The sequence below is a fragment of the Coregonus lavaretus genome, assembly GCF_964263955.1.
Source record: "Coregonus lavaretus genome assembly, chromosome: 1".
In the NCBI taxonomy this organism is placed as follows: Eukaryota; Metazoa; Chordata; class Actinopteri; order Salmoniformes; family Salmonidae; genus Coregonus; species Coregonus lavaretus.
The window spans coordinates 94,408,884-94,428,469 of NC_139988.1; the positions used below are offsets into that span (position 1 = coordinate 94,408,884).

Below are 19,586 nucleotides of genomic sequence, written 5' to 3' on the forward strand. Positions count from 1 at the left end.
GATTATCATATATCCTGATGTCTAGTCACCTGACCCCTATACATATCTACTGACCCTGTATATACCTGCTGCTACTCTGATTATCATATATCCTGATGTCTAGTCACCTGACCCCTATACATATCTACTGACCCTGTATATACCTGCTGCTACTCTGTTTATCATATATCCTGATGTCTAGTCACCTGACCCCTATACATATCTACTGACTCTGTATATACCTGCTACTCTGATTATCATATATCCTGATGTCTAGTCACCTGACCCCTATACATATCTACTGACCCTGTATATACCTGCTACTCTGATTATCATATATCCTGATGTCTAGTCACCTGACCCCTATACATATCTACTGACCCTGTATATACCTGCTACTCTGATTATCATATATCCTGATGTCTAGTCACCTGACCCCTATACATATCTACTGACCCTGTATATACCTGCTACTCTGTTTATCATATATCCTGATGTCTAGTCACCTGACCCCTATACATATCTACTGACCCTGTATATACCTGCTGCTACTCTGATTATCATATATCCTGATGTCTAGTCACCTGACCCCTATACATATCTACTGACCCTGTATATACCTGCTGCTACTCTGATTATCATATATCCTGATGTCTAGTCACCTGACCCCTATACATATCTACTGACCCTGTATATACCTGCTGCTCTGATTATCATATATCCTGATGTCTAGTCACCTGACCCCTATACATATCTACTGACTCTGTATATACCTGCTGCTACTACTCTGATTATCATATATCCTGATGTCTAGTCACCTGACCCCTATACATATCTACTGACCCTGTATATACCTGCTACTCTGATTATCATATATCCTGATGTCTAGTCACCTGACCCCTATACATATCTACTGACCCTGTATATACCTGCTACTCTGTTTATCATATATCCTGATGTCTAGTCACCTGACCCCTATACATATCTACTGACCCTGTATATACCTGCTACTCTGATTATCATATATCCTGATGTCTAGTCACCTGACCCCTATACATATCTACTGACCCTGTATATACCTGCTGCTACTCTGATTATCATATATCCTGATGTCTAGTCACCTGACCCCTATACATATCTACTGACCCTGTATATACCTGCTACTCTGATTATCATATATCCTGATGTCTAGTCACCTGACCCCTATACATATCTACTGACCCTGTATATACCTGCTACTCTGATTATCATATATCCTGATGTCTAGTCACCTGACCCCTATACATATCTACTGACCCTGTATATACCTGCTACTCTGATTATCATATATCCTGATGTCTAGTCACCTGACCCCTATACATATCTACTGACCCTGTATATACCTGCTGCTACTCTGATTATCATATATCCTGATGTCTAGTCACCTGACCCCTATACATATCTACTGACCCTGTATATACCTGCTGCTACTCTGATTATCATATATCCTGATGTCTAGTCACCTGACCCCTATACATATCTACTGACCCTGTATATACCTGCTGCTACTCTGTTTATCATATATCCTGATGTCTAGTCACCTGACCCCTATACATATCTACTGACTCTGTATATACCTGCTACTCTGATTATCATATATCCTGATGTCTAGTCACCTGACCCCTATACATATCTACTGACCCTGTATATACCTGCTACTCTGATTATCATATATCCTGATGTCTAGTCACCTGACCCCTATACATATCTACTGACCCTGTATATACCTGCTACTCTGATTATCATATATCCTGATGTCTAGTCACCTGACCCCTATACATATCTACTGACCCTGTATATACCTGCTACTCTGATTATCATATATCCTGATGTCTAGTCACCTGACCCTGTATATAGATATACATCCTCTACATATCTACGGTACTGGAACTGACTATAATACTGTATTTAGCTTCTTCTTATTTCTTATTTTTTATTTCTTGTGTGTTTTTCTTCTACCTTGTTATTTTTAGTACTACATTGTTATTGATTACTGCATCTTTGGGTTTGGAACTGTACTTGTTTACGTTATGTTAAAACTAGAAACTGAAACTGAAGAGGGATTCAAAAGACAACCAAAGAAACTCTCAGCAGGGATGTGATCTAAACAAGGGATCTGATCTAAACCAGGGATATGATCTAAAGCAGGGATCTGATCTAAACAAGGGATCTGATCTAAAGCAGGGATCTGATCTAAAGCAGGGATCTGATCTAAAGCAGGGATCTGATCTAAAGCAGGGATCTGATCTAAACCAGGGATCTGATCTAAAGCAGGGATCTGATCTAAAGCAGGGATCTGATCTAAACCAGGGATCTGATCTAAACCAGGGATATGATCTAAACAAGGGATCTGATCTAAAGCAGGGATCTGATCTAAACCAGGGATCTGATCTAAAGCAGGGATCTGATCTAAAGCAGGGATCTGATCTAAACCAGGGATCTGATCTAAACCAGAGGTTACAGCCTGCATTCAGGGAGCAATCACCATGACGTCATCTCTATCTGTGGCAGAGGGCAGATTGACATGCATTACTCGTCACATCCTGTCATCACTTCCTGTTGAACATCGAAATGAGGGAGAGCTCGGTGTGTTGTTTTGGAAAGTTTGTAGTTTTGAAAGTCTATTGAAAAAGTTAATAGCTAGCTACCTTTTGAGTGTGGATCTCGGTTGGCATCAGTTACTGGGACCACTACTCTCTGTCCAGTGATCCTGCTGACCGAGGCCGGGTCTGAGGAGCTGTTTGGCGTAATCAAGCTAGTGGGGTTTTCTTGAGGGCTTGAATGCAGCCCGCGACACAGTTAGCCATTGTGGCTGGGACCGCGGATTGTCCCGGGTTTGTGGCTGTCTAGATCCCTGCTGTTTGTTGATGTTGTTTTCAATCTTCCCTGCGACCCGTCCTGTCTGGAACTGAGAGGAGTAACAGCGTAGCCTACGTTGCTACCATGACAAAGACCAAAGCCGGCGGGAGCACCGTCGAGGACAGTGGTGTCTCTCTATCACAGGTGAAGGATCTTTTAAATGAACAAAAATAGTTCTATAAGCAGTTGTTACAACAACAAGAAAATAGCTTCAAGTGTTGTGTCCAAATAATGGGCACATCTAAAGCCTTTTCTTTTGGGGTGTTGCTACAGGCCACCAAGTGCGAACAGTCAGTATCTAAATAATATGTGTGAAATACTTGATAGTGTGTGTGATGTAAACAGAGAGGTCTACTTTCATGGGGACCTGAATATTGACTGGTTTACATCAAGCTGTCCACTCAAGAGGAAGCTTCTCACTGTAACCAGTGGCTGTAATCTGGTTCAGGTTATTAATCAACCTACCAGGGTGTTTACAAACACTACAGGAACAAGATCATGTATTGATCACATTTTAACTAATACTGTAGAACTTTGTTCTAAAGCTGTATCCGTACCCATTGGATGCAGTGATCACAATTACCCCACCAGACATGCCAATTACCCCACCATACATTGGCGTCGGTTAATGGGGATCCAAATAAATCAAATCAAATCAAATGAAGGGAGATAGAGAAGGAGGAGAGGAAACTATTTGCAGATTGTATTGTAGTCAGCAATATGACGCTGAGGATAATGGTGGTGCATGGGGACCATGGTTACCTAGCATAACCATCTAATAACAACATTCAACTTAGCGGACGCTTTCATCCAAAGACACTTACAGCACAGTGACGGCATATTTTTTTTTCAATTTGTGTAGCTATGTGATCCCTGCAGGAATTGAACTGTTGACCTCACAGTCAGGGGGTGACAGGGTTCTAGACGATCAATAGGATCAATAAGTGGTGATAAAAGCAGGCTCTAAAGTGGTGACACTGAGCGTGTGTGTCATCTTGCCCCTAAAGCACCAGAGGTGATGACAGCCTGATATCCCCCTATAAAACACCACCCAAGCTAAAAGACTGAAAGGCCAAAGACAGACTCCACCATTTCACTGAGCAGCAAGCCTCTACTAGAAACACTAAAATATACTAAAATACATCTAGACACTAACATGAAACACATGAGTTACCATTTCAGCCTCTAAAAACACCTACAAGACAGAGTCCATCCTTTCACTGAACCAATACTCTAAAAACACCTACAAGACACCCAGACACATCTAGTGTGGAACCGTTGAATCATTCAGCCATAAACAGAATGCCAGCTAGGCATATAGTTTACTACTATAGAGAAAGATACAATATATTCAACCATCAAATGTATGGATGTAAAACCATAAAGCATTACAGACACCATTATAACAGGTGTGGTATTTATAACTGGTTGAACGTGTAGCTCTATTCTTCTCTATATGAAGAGGAAAGTCATGACCTGTTTCACACTAGCCAGACAAAACCAGCTCACTAACACACACACACACACACACACACACACACACACACACACACTAGCCAGACAAAACCAGCTCACTAACACACACACACACACACACACACTAGCCAGACAAAACTAGCTCACTAACACACACACACACACACCAGCCAGACAAAACCAGCTCACTAACACACACACACACACACACACACTAGCCAGACAAAACCAGCTCACTAACACACACACACACACACACACGCAGAACTAACAGAATCAGTTCACTAACACCATGTGATGTCATGTGAAGGAGAGTCGTATTCCTCTGATTGTGTGTGTTCTGCATGTCTCACACTGGACTGATTTTAAGGTCCGTCTTCTCAATAATGGTGAAGAGGTGCAGCAGCTGTTATTAAGGGCTTAGGTTGGGTAATCAGATATGCTGAGAGAGAGAGAGAGAGAGAGGAAACACACACAACCTGCATGGCGTTGAGTTGAGTTCGGGAGAAAGAGGACCCCCCCCCCCCCCCCCCCGCCTCAACCCTCACCACCACCTTACTTCTCACATAACAAATTACTGGTCTTCCTGGGAGTTGAGAGAATATCACACACTGAAAACACTGAAAACACACACATACCAAGAAAACACACACACACACCAAAAACACCCCCCCCGAAAAAACACACCAAGAACACACGCACCGAAAACACACACACACACACCAAGAACATGTCAGGACCCGGTGCGAGAAACAGTCACTAATAATTGTCAGAACCCAGAAGATGAGGCAGACACAGCAGTACTAGAGATGGTGGTTTAATAAAGAACAAAAATCCTCAGGCAAAGAAACTAAATCCACAATGTCCAAAAATAAAGCCAAGAGGCACAAAGAGGAAAACCTCCAAAAAACAAAGAAACTCCACAAAGTGGTAAAAATCCCACCAGAGAAATATCCATATAACACAAGGCTTGGGCTGGGGCTGGGTGCTAACTTACAAACACTGAGCAAGGAACTGAGGAACACACAGGGTTTAAATACTAACAGGGGAATGACCTACAGGTGCAAACAATAATTAGATCAAGAAAAAACAAAAGGTACAAAAAAGGTGCAATGGGGACATCTAGTGACCAAAACCCGAACAGTCATGGCCAAAACCTGACAGAATCCCCCTCCTAGGAACGGCTCCTGACGTTCCTACCAGCCTTCTCAGGGTGGAGGGCCCTGAACTGACGAATGAGGTCAGGGTCCAGTATGTCCTTGGCAGGAACCCAGGAGCGCTCCTCGGGACCGTAGCCTTCCCAGTCCACCAGATACTGCCAGGACCGCTGCACCCGGCGGGAATCCAGTATCCGGTGGACGGTATAAGCCGACTGGCCACCGATGACACGGGGCGGAGGGGGAGGTCTGCCTGCCGGAATAAGGGGAGAAAAAACAACAGGTTTTAATAAAGAAATGTGAAATGTTGGATTGATCTTAAGGGATCTGGGTAAGTGCAGGCGAAAAGTAACGGGATTGACTCTCCTGGCAATCTTAAAGGGACCGATGAACCTCTGGGACAGCTTGCGAGACTCCACCCGTAGCGGTAGGTTCTTAGTTGAGAGCCATACTCTCTGGCCGGGGTACAGGGTAGGACCGGGACGGCGACCTCTGTTGGCTTGTCGTTGGTACTGCTGAGAGGAACGCAGAAGATTAAGACGTGCCTTCTTCCACGTAAGCCGACAGCGTCTGATGAACCTCGAGGCTGAAGGCACTCTGACTTCGGCCTCCTGGTCCGGGAACAATAGAGGTGCATAGCCAAACTGACACTCATGCGGGGACATACCAGTGGAGGAGGAGCACAAGGTGTTGTGCGCGTACTCGGCCCAAACAATGAAGGATGACCAAGTGGACGGGTTGTTGGAAACCATGCATCTGAGGGTGGTTTCCAGCTCCTGATTCATCCTCTCAGTTTGGCCATTGGACTCCGGATGGTACCCGGAAGATAAACTGGCCGTGGCCCCTATGAGTTGGCAGAAGGCCTTCCAAAACCTTGAGGCGAACTGGGGACCTCTGTCGGAAACCATATCTTGCGGGATCCCAAAGACTCGGAACACATGGTTAATCACCAACTCAGCTGTTTCCTTGGCAGAAGGTAATTTGGTCAAAGGAACAAACCTGGCCGCCTTAGAAAACCTGTCGATGATGACTAGGATCGTAGTATTACCATGGGACGGAGGAAGGCCAGTAATAAAGTCCAATGAGATATGGGACCAGGGTCGGTGGGGAATAGATAGAGGGTGAAGGAGTCCTTGAGGGCGAAGGTGAGAAGATTTGCCCTGGCAGCACACGGAACAGGCCTTGATGAAAGTGGCAACGTCTTCCTTCATGGTGGGCCACCAGAACTTACGCTGGATGAACTCCAAGGTGCGGCCTATGCCCGGGTGACAGGTGAGGCGAGAGGAGTGCCCCCACCGAAGGACTTGGGACCTTGCTGCCTTGGGAACAAACAACCGATTAGCAGGACCTCCCCCAGGGCCCGGTTCGATGGCTTGAGCTTGTTTCACGGTATCCTCCACTTGCCACGAGATCGGAGCCACGATCTTAGCGGCCGGAAGGACAGTCATGTCAGTATCTTCTCGAATGGCAGGAGAGTAGATTCGTGACAAGGCGTCCGGTTTGAGATTCTTCGACCCGGGTCTATAGGTGAGGATAAACTGAAATCGGCTGAAGAAAAGAGACCATCGAGCTTGTCTGGCGTTCAACCGCTTCGCCTGCTGGATATACTCCAGATTCTTGTGGTCCGTAAGCACTTGAAACGGTTGAGAAGCCCCCTCGAGCCAGTGTCTCCATTCCTTCAATGCCATCTTAACCGCTAGGAGTTCACGGTCCCCCACATCGTAATTCCTCTCGGCCGGGGTAAGCCGGTGAGAGAAGAAGGCGCAAGGATGAAGCTTCTTGTCTTCACCCCTCTGAGACAGGACAGCTCCAACCCCAACCTCTGATGCGTCTACCTCCACCACAAAAGGTTCCTCCGCCGTTGGTAGTGTCAGGATGGGAGCAGAGAGGATGCGCTGCTTGAGTCCTTGGAAGGCCGTCTCAGCTTCTCTTCCCCACAGAAACCTTGTGTTGCCACCCTTGGTTACCGCCGAGAGAGGGGCTGCCACCGAGCTGAAGTTCTTGATGAACTTGCGGTAAAAGTTGGTGAAGCCCAGGAAACGTTGAACTTCCTTAACGGACTTGGGGGTGGGCCAATCCGCTACCGCCTCTACCTTCTTGGGGTCCATCTGGACTCGTCCGGGTTCCACTATAAATCCCAGGAATTGTACTCGAGAGGAATGGAATTCACACTTCTCCGGCTTAACGTACAAATGGCTGTCTAGGAGGCGTTTGAGCACTTGTCTGACATGCTTAGTGTGTTCTTGAAGGGAGCTCGAAAAGATGAGGATGTCATCCAAGTACACAAACACGAAGATGTTAAGCATATCCCTAAGCACATCGTTTATGAGCGCTTGGAACACAGCCGGAGCGTTGGTCAGGCCGAAGGGCATCACCGAGTATTCGTAGTGACCAGTAGGCGTGTTGAAAGCGGTCTTCCACTCGTCCCCGGGTTTGATCCGCACAAGATGGTATGCGTTCCGCAGGTCAAGCTTAGTGAAGACAACTGCTTCCTGGAGCAGCTCAAAGGCTGTGGCCATAAGAGGTAGCGGGTAGCGGTTACGGACGGTTATGGCATTGAGTCCCCGGTAGTCGATGCAAGGTCGTAATCCGCCGTCTTTCTTGGCCACAAAGAAAAACCCTGCTCCCGCCGGCGAGGTAGATGGACGCATGAGGCCTGCTGTCAGAGCGTCCTTGATGTAGGTATCCATAGCAGCTCGTTCGGGAGGAGAAAGGGAAAAGATCCGACCCCTGGGAGGGCAGGTCCCCGGCAACAGGTCGATGGTGCAATCGTAAGGTCTATGGGGTGGTAGTTTGGTGGCCCTCTGTTTGCTAAATACCAGTTTGAGGTCATGGTAACACTCGGGAACTCGGGACAAGTCGATGGATTCTAGAGACTCGGAAGGAGAACTCTGGGAACTCGGGAAGATACAAGTGGCTTGGCACGTGGGACCCCACTGCTTGATAGTGCCCACAGACCAGTCGATGTGAGGGTTATGGCTGTGAAGCCAGGGATAGCCAAGGACGAGAGGAAACTCGGAACAGGCGATCAGATGAAAGTTCATCACTTCCTTGTGTTGGGAAACTGAAAGTCGTAAGGGGGTAGTGGCACGAGTGACAAGTCCAGATCCCAAAGGACTTCTATCCAACGTAGTAACCCTTATGGGGTCACTTAGAGGTTCAGAAGGAACGCCATTCTCCTTCGCCCAGATCCCATCCATGAAGTTACCTGCGGCTCCAGAGTCTACCAAGGCTTGAAGAGAAACCTCGTGGTCGTCCCAGGAAAGGGTAACAGGAATGAGCAGGCGGGAGTTGGATGGATGGGAGGAGGTTATGTTTCCCGTTACAGTCCTCCCAGGCCTGCACGGGAGAGTGCGTTTCCCTGGAGCCCGGGACACGTGGAGCGGAAATGGCCCGGTTTGCCGCAATATAGACAGCATCGCTCCCTCATCCGGCGGTCTCTCTCAGCCTGGGAGATGCGTCCAACCTGCATGGGTTCTGGTGGAGCCAGCGAGGATAAAGGTGGAGACTCGGAGTTGGAACCGATAGGAACTAGGGTGAGCGGTCTATGGTTTTGTTCTCTCTCTCTCAGACGCTGGTCTATGCGTGAAGCCAACTTGATAAGGGACTCGAGGTTGTCCGGTGGTTCCCGAGTGGCCAGTTCATCTTGGATGGTGTCAGAAAGACCCTTCAAAAAACACACTGTGAGCGCCTCGTCGTTCCAGCCACTTGCTGCTGCCACAGTGCGGAACTGGATGGCATAGTCCGTCACGCTGCGCCGACCTTGGCGGAGAGTCAGGAGCTGTTTGGCTGAGTCAGGGCCGTTGGTAGGACCTTGAAACACTCGCTTGAATTCTTCAGCAAAGGTAGAGTAGCTGGCACAGCAGGGACTTTGGGCATCCCACACAGCAGTAGCCCAGGCTAGAGCCTTTTCCGACAGCAGGGTGATGATATATGCTATCTTGGACCGGTCGGTGGGAAACGACGATGGTTGCAGCTCAAAGGAGAGAGAACATTGGGTGAAAAACCCCTTACAAACACTTGGGTCCCCTGAGAACCGTTGAGGAGGCGGCAGACGAGGTTCCGCCAGGGGATTAACTGCCCGGAGCCCTTGAATCGGATGAACTGGAGCAGAAGCGGTTGCCGGGGAAAGTCGATCCGAAATCTGCTTTATGGAAGTCAGCATCTCTGACAGAAGTTGAGAATGTCTAGCCATTAAGGCCTCTTGCTGAACCAGAGCAGCTTCGTGGCGTTGGACAGTCCCCTCATGGTGGGACAGCATGGAAAAAAAATCCTGGGTACTGGCTGCCTCTGGGTTCATAATAATGGCTCAGTGTTTCTGTCAGGACCCGGTGCGAGAAACAGTCACTAATAATTGTCAGAACCCAGAAGATGAGGCAGACACAGCAGTACTAGAGATGGTGGTTTAATAAAGAACAAAAATCCTCAGGCAAAGAAACTAAATCCACAATGTCCAAAAATAAAGCCAAGAGGCACAAAGAGGAAAACCTCCAAAAAACAAAGAAACTCCACAAAGTGGTAAAAATCCCACCAGAGAAATATCCATATAACACAAGGCTTGGGCTGGGGCTGGGTGCTAACTTACAAACACTGAGCAAGGAACTGAGGAACACACAGGGTTTAAATACTAACAGGGGAATGACCTACAGGTGCAAACAATAATTAGATCAAGAAAAAACAAAAGGTACAAAAAAGGTGCAATGGGGACATCTAGTGACCAAAACCCGAACAGTCATGGCCAAAACCTGACAGAACACACACCGAAAACACACAAACACACACACACACACACACACATACACTGAAAACACACACACACATTAAAACACACACACACCGAAAACACACACCCCGAAAAAACACACACACGCACACAACCACGCACGCAAACACACACACGCAAACACACATGGTTCTCGCTGTTGTTTACAGAGAACGTAACTGGTTGAGAACTAGAGGGACTGGGACTCCACTAGGAGAAAAACATCATAGTTTTTTATAGTGTGAAAAGTCAGCAAAAAGGAGTCTGGCTGAGAACTAGAGGAAATGGGACTCCTTGCTAAGGAGAGAACAAGATGTCATATTGTCTTCCCATTAAACACCCAAGGTTGACTATTTACAGTCTGAAAAGTTCCACACCTCTAATTAGTGTTGGTCCTGCCCTTTAGAGAGATGCTCAGTTTCTCAGCAACTGATAAAACTAGTGTGAAAGTAAGGTACATAATTCTTACCTTTCCCATAGAAGAACTTGTGGTAGTAATACGCCCCCAGATCGATATGTTCTATGATGTATCTCTTAACCTTCTCTCTGTGTATAGGCTGGTTCTCTCTGGGGACCTCCAACACCGACACCCCAGCGTTGGTACAGTGGGAGGACAGGGACGACTGAAAGCTGCAGCTGTCTCCTCCTCCGCCACTGTTCGCCCTGGAGAGACAGATCCTGCGCTCCCCTTCACCTCCAACCTCGTTACGGAAGTGGGGGCACCCCAGGACTAGTCCATTGCTCTTTCCGTCGCCCTCGTCCTGGTCCAGGTTCTCTTTGGGGTTCAGGTCCTCTCGGGAGCCCAGAGGAGACTCAAACATGGAGGTACCGGTACTTCCACTGCTAAGACCACCTCCCAGCCCTCCCTCTGCCCCCAGTACTGCCCCTGGTCCTGGTCCTAACCCGGGCGCTCCACTACCCCCACCGGCTCCAGGGTGGTACTGTGAAGCTGCCGAGGCCCCAGTGGTTGTGTTCTTCCTCTGGCTGAGGGTGGCTCTGCTGGCCACAGCCTCACTGATGTTGAACAGGACACTCTGCACGTCGTAGTGGGCAAAGCACTTCTGGAAGCTGAGAGGTCTCCTGTCATCCTGCTCCATTGACAGCCTGAACCCGTCTCCTACACAATCAGAAACAGAATCCCCTCACATTTACCAAATGAATTTGACCAAATGGAGACAGACTCTAGACAACAGAATTTAAACACAATCTACATACAGTGGAAATTGGCAGGTGCATATACAGCCTGAACCGTCACTTTCAATAATAACAATATTAATAATACATTTAATTTATAACACGCATTTCATTGAAAGACAATCGTAAGGTGCTACATTGAGTGTATTAAAAACAAGAGACGTAGATCTCTACAGACCTTCACTCTTGATGGTCCTCAGCTTTCTGAACATTGAGGTCTCAGAAGAGTCAGACTTCAGCCGTCCCATGAAGCTCTTCTCTCTCTCTCTGGAGTAGAAGATGGAGGGATCCACGTAGTCGTATCCTGCCATCCTCACTATCTCCCCTCTGGAGATCTGGGTGGCCGTCTGAGAGAGAGAGAGAGAGAGAGAGAGAGAGAGAGAGAGAGAGAGAGAGAGAGAGAGAGAGAGAGAGAGAGAGAGAGAGAGAGAGAGAGAGAGAGAGAGAGAGAGAGAGAGAGAAATGCACCAACGAACCAACTGTTACACTAGACCAAGACAATGGCATGTACCAGATGCTCAGCAGGCTCTGCTCACAATTACTGGCCTGAGGCCAAACCACACGACTAACAACATTCGACACTTTACGGAACACAAAGCCTTCACTATCTCATCCTGGAATATCCAAGGCCTGAGGTCATCTGCCTTTGGCCTAAAGAGCAGGAACCTGGACTTCACCAAAGAAATCAGAAATACAGACATTGTCATCCTACAAGAAACATGGTATAGAGGAGACGGACCCACTGGTTGCCCTCTAGGTTACAGAGAGCTGGTAGTCCCATCCACCAAACTACCAGGTGTGAAACAGGGAAGGGACTCAGGGGGTATGCTAATTTGGTATAGAGCAGACCTAACTCACTCTATTAAATTAATCAAAACGGGAACATTTTACATTTGGCTAGAAATTCAAAAGGAAATTATCTTAACAGAGAAAAATGTCCTCCTGTGTGCTGCCTATATCCCCCCACTAGAATCACCATACTTTAATGAAGACCGCTTCTCCATCCTGGAGGGGGAGATCAAGCATTTCCAGACCCAGGGACATGTACTAGTCTGTGGCGACCTAAATGCCACAACTGGACAAGAACCTGACACCCTCAGCACACAGGGGGACAAACACCTACCTGGAGGTGACAGCATTCCCTCCCCCATATGCCCCCCTAGGCACAACTACGACAACATAACCAACAAAAACGGGTCACAACTCCTGCAGCTCTGTCGCACGCTGGGTCTGTACATAGTCAATGGTAGGCTTCAAGGGGACTCCTATGGTAGGTACATCTACAGCTCATCTCTTGGCAGTAGTACTGTAGACTACTTTATCACTGACCTCAACCCAGAGTCTCTCAGAGCATTCGCAGTCAGCCCACTGACACCCCTATCAGATCACAGCAAAATCACAGTCTACTTGAACAGAGAAATACTCAATCAGGAGGCATCAAAGGAAAGTAGTGTGGAAACATACCAAAAAAACAAATTCACCCCTTTTAGACAACTTCCTGGACAAAACGTTCCACTGTAGTAGTGAAGGTGTAAACTTGGCAGTAGAAAACCTAAACAGTATATTTGACCTCTCAGCTTCCCTATCAAATCAAAACATTTCAAACAGAAAACCGAAAAAAAATTAACAACAATGACAAATGGTTTGATGAAGAATGCAAAAACCTAAGAAAGAAATTGAGAAACCTATCCAACCAAAAACATAGAGACCCAGAAAACCTGAGCCTACGCCTTCAATATGGTGAATCACTAAAACAATACAGAAATACACTACGGAAAAAGAAGGAACAGCACGTCAGAAATCAGCTCAATGTAATTGAAGAATCACACTAAACAAACAACATCACAAAGAGTTATCTATCCAAAACGGAGATGTATGGATAAACCACTTCTCTAATCTTTTTGGCCCTATAACAAAGAACAAACAGCAAAAACATATACATGATCAAATACATATTATTAAAGACTACCAGAACCCACTGGATTATCCAATTACATTGAATGAACTACAGGACAAAATACAATCCCTCCAACCCAAAAAGGCCTGTGGTGTTGATGGTATCCTAAATGAAATGATAAAATATGCAGACCACAAATTCCAATTGACTATACTTAAACTCTTCAACATCATCCTTAGCTCTGGCATCTTCCCAAATATTTGGAACCAAGGACTGATCACCCCAATCCACAAAAATTGAGACAATTTTGACTCCAATAACTACATTTACATTTTAGTCATTTAGCAGACACTCTTATCCAGAGTGACTTACAGTTAGTGAGTGCATACATTTTCATACTGGCCCCCCGTGGGAAACGAACCCACAACCCCTGGCGTTGCAAGCGCCACGCTCTACCAACTGAGCTACAGGGGACTACCGTGGGATACGCGTCAACAGCAACAGGGAAAATCCTCTGCATTATCATTAACAGCAGATTCATACATGTCCTCAGTAAAAACAATGTACTGAGCAAATGTCAAATTGGCATTTTACCAAATTACCGTACGACAGACCACGTATTCACCCTGCACACCCTAATTGACAAACAAACAAACCAAAACAAAGGCAAAGTCTTCTCATGCTTTGTTGATTTTCTAGAAAGCTTTTGACTCAATTTGGCATGAGGGTCTGCTATACAGATTGATGGAAAGTGGTGTTGGGGGAAAAACACACAACATTATAAAATCCATGTGCACAAACAACAAGTGTGCGGTAAAATTTTTGCAAATAACACACACATTTCTTCCACAGGGCCGTGGGGTGAGACAGGGATGCAGTTTAAGCCCCACCCTCTTCAACATCAACATATATGAAATGGCGAGGGCACTAGAACAGTCTGCAGCACCCTTCCTCACCCTACTAGAATCTGAAGTCAAATGTCTACTGTTTGCTGATGATCTGGTGCTTCTGTCACCAACCAAGGAGGGCCTACAGCAGCACCTAGATCTTCTGCACAGATTCTGTCAGATCTGAGACTTGACAGTAAATCTCAGTAAGACAGAAACAATGGTGTTCCAAAAAAGGTCCAGTTGCCAGGACCACAAATACAAATTCCATCTAGACACCGTTGCCCTAGAGCAAACAAAAAACTATACATACCTTGGCCTAAACATCAGCCCCACAGGTAACTTCCACAAAGCTGTGAACGATCTGAGAAACAAGGCAAGAAGGGCCTTCTATGCCATCAAAAGGAACATAACATTTGACTTACCAATTAGAATCTTGCTAAAAATACTTCAATCAGTTATAGAACCCATTGCCGTTTATGGTTGTGAGGTCTGGGGTCAGCTCACCATCCAATAATTCACAAAATGGGACAAACACCAAATTGATACTCTGCATGCAGAATTCTGCAAAAATATCCTCTGTGTACAATGTCAAACACCAAATAATGCATGCAGAGCAGAATTAGGCCGATACCCGCTAATGATCAAAATCCAGAAAAGAGACTTTAAATTCTACAACCACCTAAAAGGAAGCGATTCCCAAACCTTCCATAACAAAGCCATCACCTACAGAGAGATGAACCTGGAGCAAGCTGGTCCTGGGGCTCTGTTCACAAACAGACCCCACAGAGCCCCAGGACAAAAACACAATTAGACCCAACCAAATCATGAGAAAACAAAAAGATAATTACTTGACACATTGGAAAGAATTAACAAAAAACAGAGCAAACTAGAATGATATTTGGCCCTAAACAGAGAGTACACAGTGGCAGAATACCTGACCACTGTGACTGACCCAAACTTAAGGAAAGCTTTGACTATGTAGAGACTCAGTGAACTTATCCTTGGTATTGAGAAAGGCCGCCTTAGGCAGACCTGGCTCTCAAGATAAGACAGGCTATGTGCACACTGCCCACAAGATGAGGTGGAAACTGAGCTGCATTTCCTAACCTCCTGCCAAATGTATGACCATATTAGAGACACATATTTCCCTCATATTACACAGACCCACAAAGCATTAGATTATTTATTTTTTTTGATAAACTCCCATATCTATTGGGTGAAATACCACAGTGTGCCTTCACAGCAGCAAGATTTGTGACCTGTTGTCAAAAGAACAGGGCAACCAGTGAAGAACAAACACCATTGTAAATACAACCTATACAGTGCCTTGCAAAAGTATTCATCCCCCTTCACATTTTTCCTATTTTGTTGCATTACAACCTGTAATTTTAATGGATTTTTATTTAGATTTCATGTAATGGACATACACAAAATAGTCAAAATTGGTGAAGTGAAATGAAAAAAATAACTTGTTTAAAAAAAATCTACAAAATAAATAACGGAAAAGTGGTGCATGCATATGTTTTAACCCCCTTTGCTATGAAGCACCTAAATAAGATCTGGTGCAACCAATTACCTTCAGAAGTCACATAATTAGTTAAATAAAGTCCACCTTTGTGCAATCTAAGTGTCACATGATCTCAGTATATATACACCTGTTCTGAACGGCCCCCAGAGTCTGCAACACCACTAAGCAAGGGGCACCACCAAGCATGCGACACCATGAAGACCAAGGAGCTCTCCAAACAGGTCAGGGACAAAGTTGTGGAGAAGTACAGATCAGGGTTGGGTTATAAAAAAATATCAGAAACTTTGAACATCCCACGGAGCTCCATTAAATCCATTATTAAAAAATGGAAAGAATATGGCACCACAACAAACCTGCCAACAGAGGGCCGCCCACTAAAACTCACGGACCAGGCAAGGAGGGCATTCATCAGAGAGGCAACAAAGAGACCAAAGATAACCCTGAAGGAGCTGCAAAGCTCCACAGCGGAGATTGGAGTATCTGTCCATAGGACCACTTTAAGCCATACACTCAACAGAGCTGGGCTTTACGGAAGAGAGGCCAGAAAAAAAGCCATTGCTTAAAGAAAAAAAAAGAAAACACGTTTGGTGTTCGCCAAAAGCCATGTGGGAGACTCCCCAAACATATGGAAGAAGGTCCTCTGGTCAGATGAGACTAAAATTGAGCTTTTTGGCCATCAAGGAAAACGCTATGTCTGGTGCAAACCCAACACCTTTCATCACCCCGAGAACACCATCCCCACAGTGAAGCTTGGTGATGGCAGCATCATGCTATGGGGATCTTTTTAATCGGCAGGGACTGGGAACTGGTCAGATTTGAAGGAATGATGGATGGTGCTAAATACAGGGAAATTCTTGAGGAAAACCTGTTTCAGTTTTCCAGAGATTTGAGACTGGGACGGAGGTTCACCTTCCAGCAGGACAATGACCCTAAGCATACTGCTAAAGCAACACTCGAGTGGTTTAAGGGGAAACATTTAAATGTCTTGGAATGGCCTAGTCAAATCCCAGACCTCAATCCAATTGAGAATCTGTGGTATGACTTAAAGATTGCTTTACACCAGCGGAACCCATCCAACTTGAAGGAGCTGGAGCAGTTTTGCCTTGAAGAACAGGAAAAAATCCCAGTAGCTAGATGTGCCAAGCTTATAGAGACATACCCCAAGAGTATTGCAGCTGTAATTGGTACACTCAAGTTCTTTTTTTGGGGTCTTATTTCTTGTTTGTTTCACAATAAAACATATTTTGCATCTTCAAAGTGGTAGGCATGTTGTGTAAATCAAATAATACAAACTCCCCAAAAATCTATTTTAATTCCAGATTGTAAGGCAACAAAATAGGAAAAATGTCAAGGGGGGTGAATACTTTCGCAAGCCACTGTATTTATGTTTATTTATTTTCCTTTTTGTACTTTAACTATTTGCACATCATCACAACACTGTATATATACATTTGAAATGTCTTTATTATTTTGGGACTTTTGTGTGTGTAATGTTTACTGTTACTTTTTTATTGTTTATTTCACTTTTGTTTATTATCTATTTCACTTGCTTTGGCAATGTTAACATTTGTTTCCAATGCCAATAAAGCCCTTTGAATTGAATTGAATTGAAATTGAATTCAGAAATACAGCGAGCGAGAGAGAGAGTAAGAGAGAAAAAGAGAGAGAGAGAGACAGAGAGACAGAGAGACACAGAGAGAGAGAGAGACAGAGAGAGAGAGACAAGAGAGAGAGAGAGAGAGAGAGAGAGAGAGAGAGAGAGAGAGAGAGAGAGAGAGAGAGAGAGAGAGAGAGAGAGAGAGAGAGAGAGAGAGAGAGAGAGAGAGAGAGAGAGAGAGAGAGAGAGAGAGAGAGAGAGAGAGCAGAGAGAGAGAGAGAGAGAGAGAGAGAGAGAGAGAGAGAGAGAGGAGAGAGAGAGAGAGAGAGAGAGAGAGAGAGAGAGAGAGAGAGAGGAGAGAGAGAGAGAGAGAGAGAGAGAGAGAGAGAGAGAGAGAGAGAGAGAGAGAGAGAGAGAGAGAGAGAGAGAGAGAGAAAGAGAGAGAGAGAGAGAGAGAGAGAGAGACAGAAAGAGAGAGAGACAGAGAGAGAGAGAGAAGAGAGAGACAGAGAGAGACAGAGAGAGAGAGAGAGACAGAGAAGAGAGAGAGAGAACGAGAGAGAGAGAGGAGAGAGAGAGAGACACACAGAGAGAGAGAGAGGGAGAATAAAGCCAGTAGTTACCTGCAGGCTGGGTGAGAGGGAGGTATCATAGCGCTGCAGAAACTCGGGTAAGCCCAGCAGTGGGCGGGGCATGGAGTGATGTGGGCGTGTCAGGGTGTGGAGGGTGTGGTCTAAGGTGTCGATACCGTAACCCCGTAGCAGCGTATGGAAACTGTCCCCGCTCAGGCCCTGCCGGTCAATAGAGGAGGTGCTACCGTACTCCCGGTGGAGCGCTGCACCGGTGTTGGGATTCACCGCGGTACCGTCCATTATAATGTCCTCGCTGTCAATATCACTGATGGTGACATCACTGTTGGAACGTTGGCGGATGGGATAGAGCACCGCCCCTTTTAGAGGGGAGTGTCCTAATAGGTCGGCCAGACTGTACCTGGGATCCTCCCCCGACTCACCAGTTTCACTGTAGTCAGAGTCTGGAGGGGGCTGGTCACATGACTCTATCAGCTCTCCTGATTGGTTTAGAGGCTGCTGGTCGTTATGGAACGCTGCGACGATGCTCTCGTATTTAGGCGAGTTTTGGCATCCTCCATCCCAGATGTCCCTCCGGGGGGCGGGAGGCCAGTCTGTAGCCCGGGCTCGGATACCCATCTTGGGCATAGCTGGGGTCCCTGTCCCCCCTGTCCCCACTGTCCCGTTGGTCTTCCCCCCACCCCCATCAGGCTTGTTGCCCTGCTGTGTCCCCTGTGCTGGGGGCCCCATGTTGTCGTTCAGGGCCTTTAGTTTACTGGTAAAGAGTTCCTCAGACTGAGGCTGCATAGCTCTCTGCTGCTCCTCCCCTGCACCTCCTCCTCCTCCCTGCAGGCAGGTTTAGTCGTCTGTGGCAGAGTGATCACCACTCAGGCAGATTCTCAACTCCCCTCTCTGTCTGCATTACATAGTCAGACTCAGCCATGGGAGGAGAAGGTTGTTTTCCTGGGTCAAGGAGTCTAGAGGGTGACCGGCCGTTGTCACAACTCCATAACTCGCATGCTGGTGTGACAATGGACACAAGGCATCTGGACGTCCAGGGACCAACCAGTAAGGAGCATTGAAGAGAAGTAGTCCTCTGTCAGAGTGTGTTCTCCTTTCACTGTGCGTTCATCGAGGGCAAAGCAGTGTTTTCCTCTTCTTTCACAGTAGCTTGTTCCTCTCTGCCACAGTGGAGTGGGTTCAGAGTGTGCATTAATCTTAGATCATGACGCTGCGGCTAATTCAGGAGGACAGCTGAAGGAGCTGGACGTGATCTGCTGATCGAAGACAAAGACAGAAGAAGAAGACAATGTTAGAGAATGTTAACACTCTGCAGCACAGAGAGAGAACAAGGGAACTCTTAGCATGGCTACATGAGGAGAACAGAACACATGAGGAGAACAGAAGACATGCGGAGAACAGAACACATGAGGAGAACAGAACACATGAGGAGAACAGAACACATGAGGAGAACAGAACACATGAGGAGAACAGAAGTCATGAGGAGAACAGAAGTCATGAGGAGAACAGAAGACATCAGGAGAACAGAAGACATGAGGAGAACAGAAGTCATGAGGAGAACAGAAGTCATGAGGAGAACAGAAGACATCAGGAGAACAGAAGACATGAGGAGAACAGA

At 46.3% G+C, this 19,586-nt stretch overlaps 1 protein-coding gene across 1 annotated transcript in view; it reads right to left on the minus strand.

Moving 5' to 3' along the window:
- Positions 1–19,079, minus strand: part of LOC311134493 (signal-induced proliferation-associated 1-like protein 2) — a gene marked incomplete at both ends in the record, with an annotated part of 247,625 nt that extends 228,546 nt beyond the window's left edge. Inside the window, 5 exon segments of the mRNA XM_084168193.1 lie at positions 10,742–11,389; positions 11,645–11,813; positions 18,002–18,805; positions 18,809–18,863; positions 19,069–19,079. Coding sequence (XP_084024319.1) covers positions 10,742–11,389; positions 11,645–11,813; positions 18,002–18,805; positions 18,809–18,863; positions 19,069–19,079 — 1,687 coding nt within the window.
- Between the last annotated feature and the right edge of the window lie 507 nt (positions 19,080–19,586).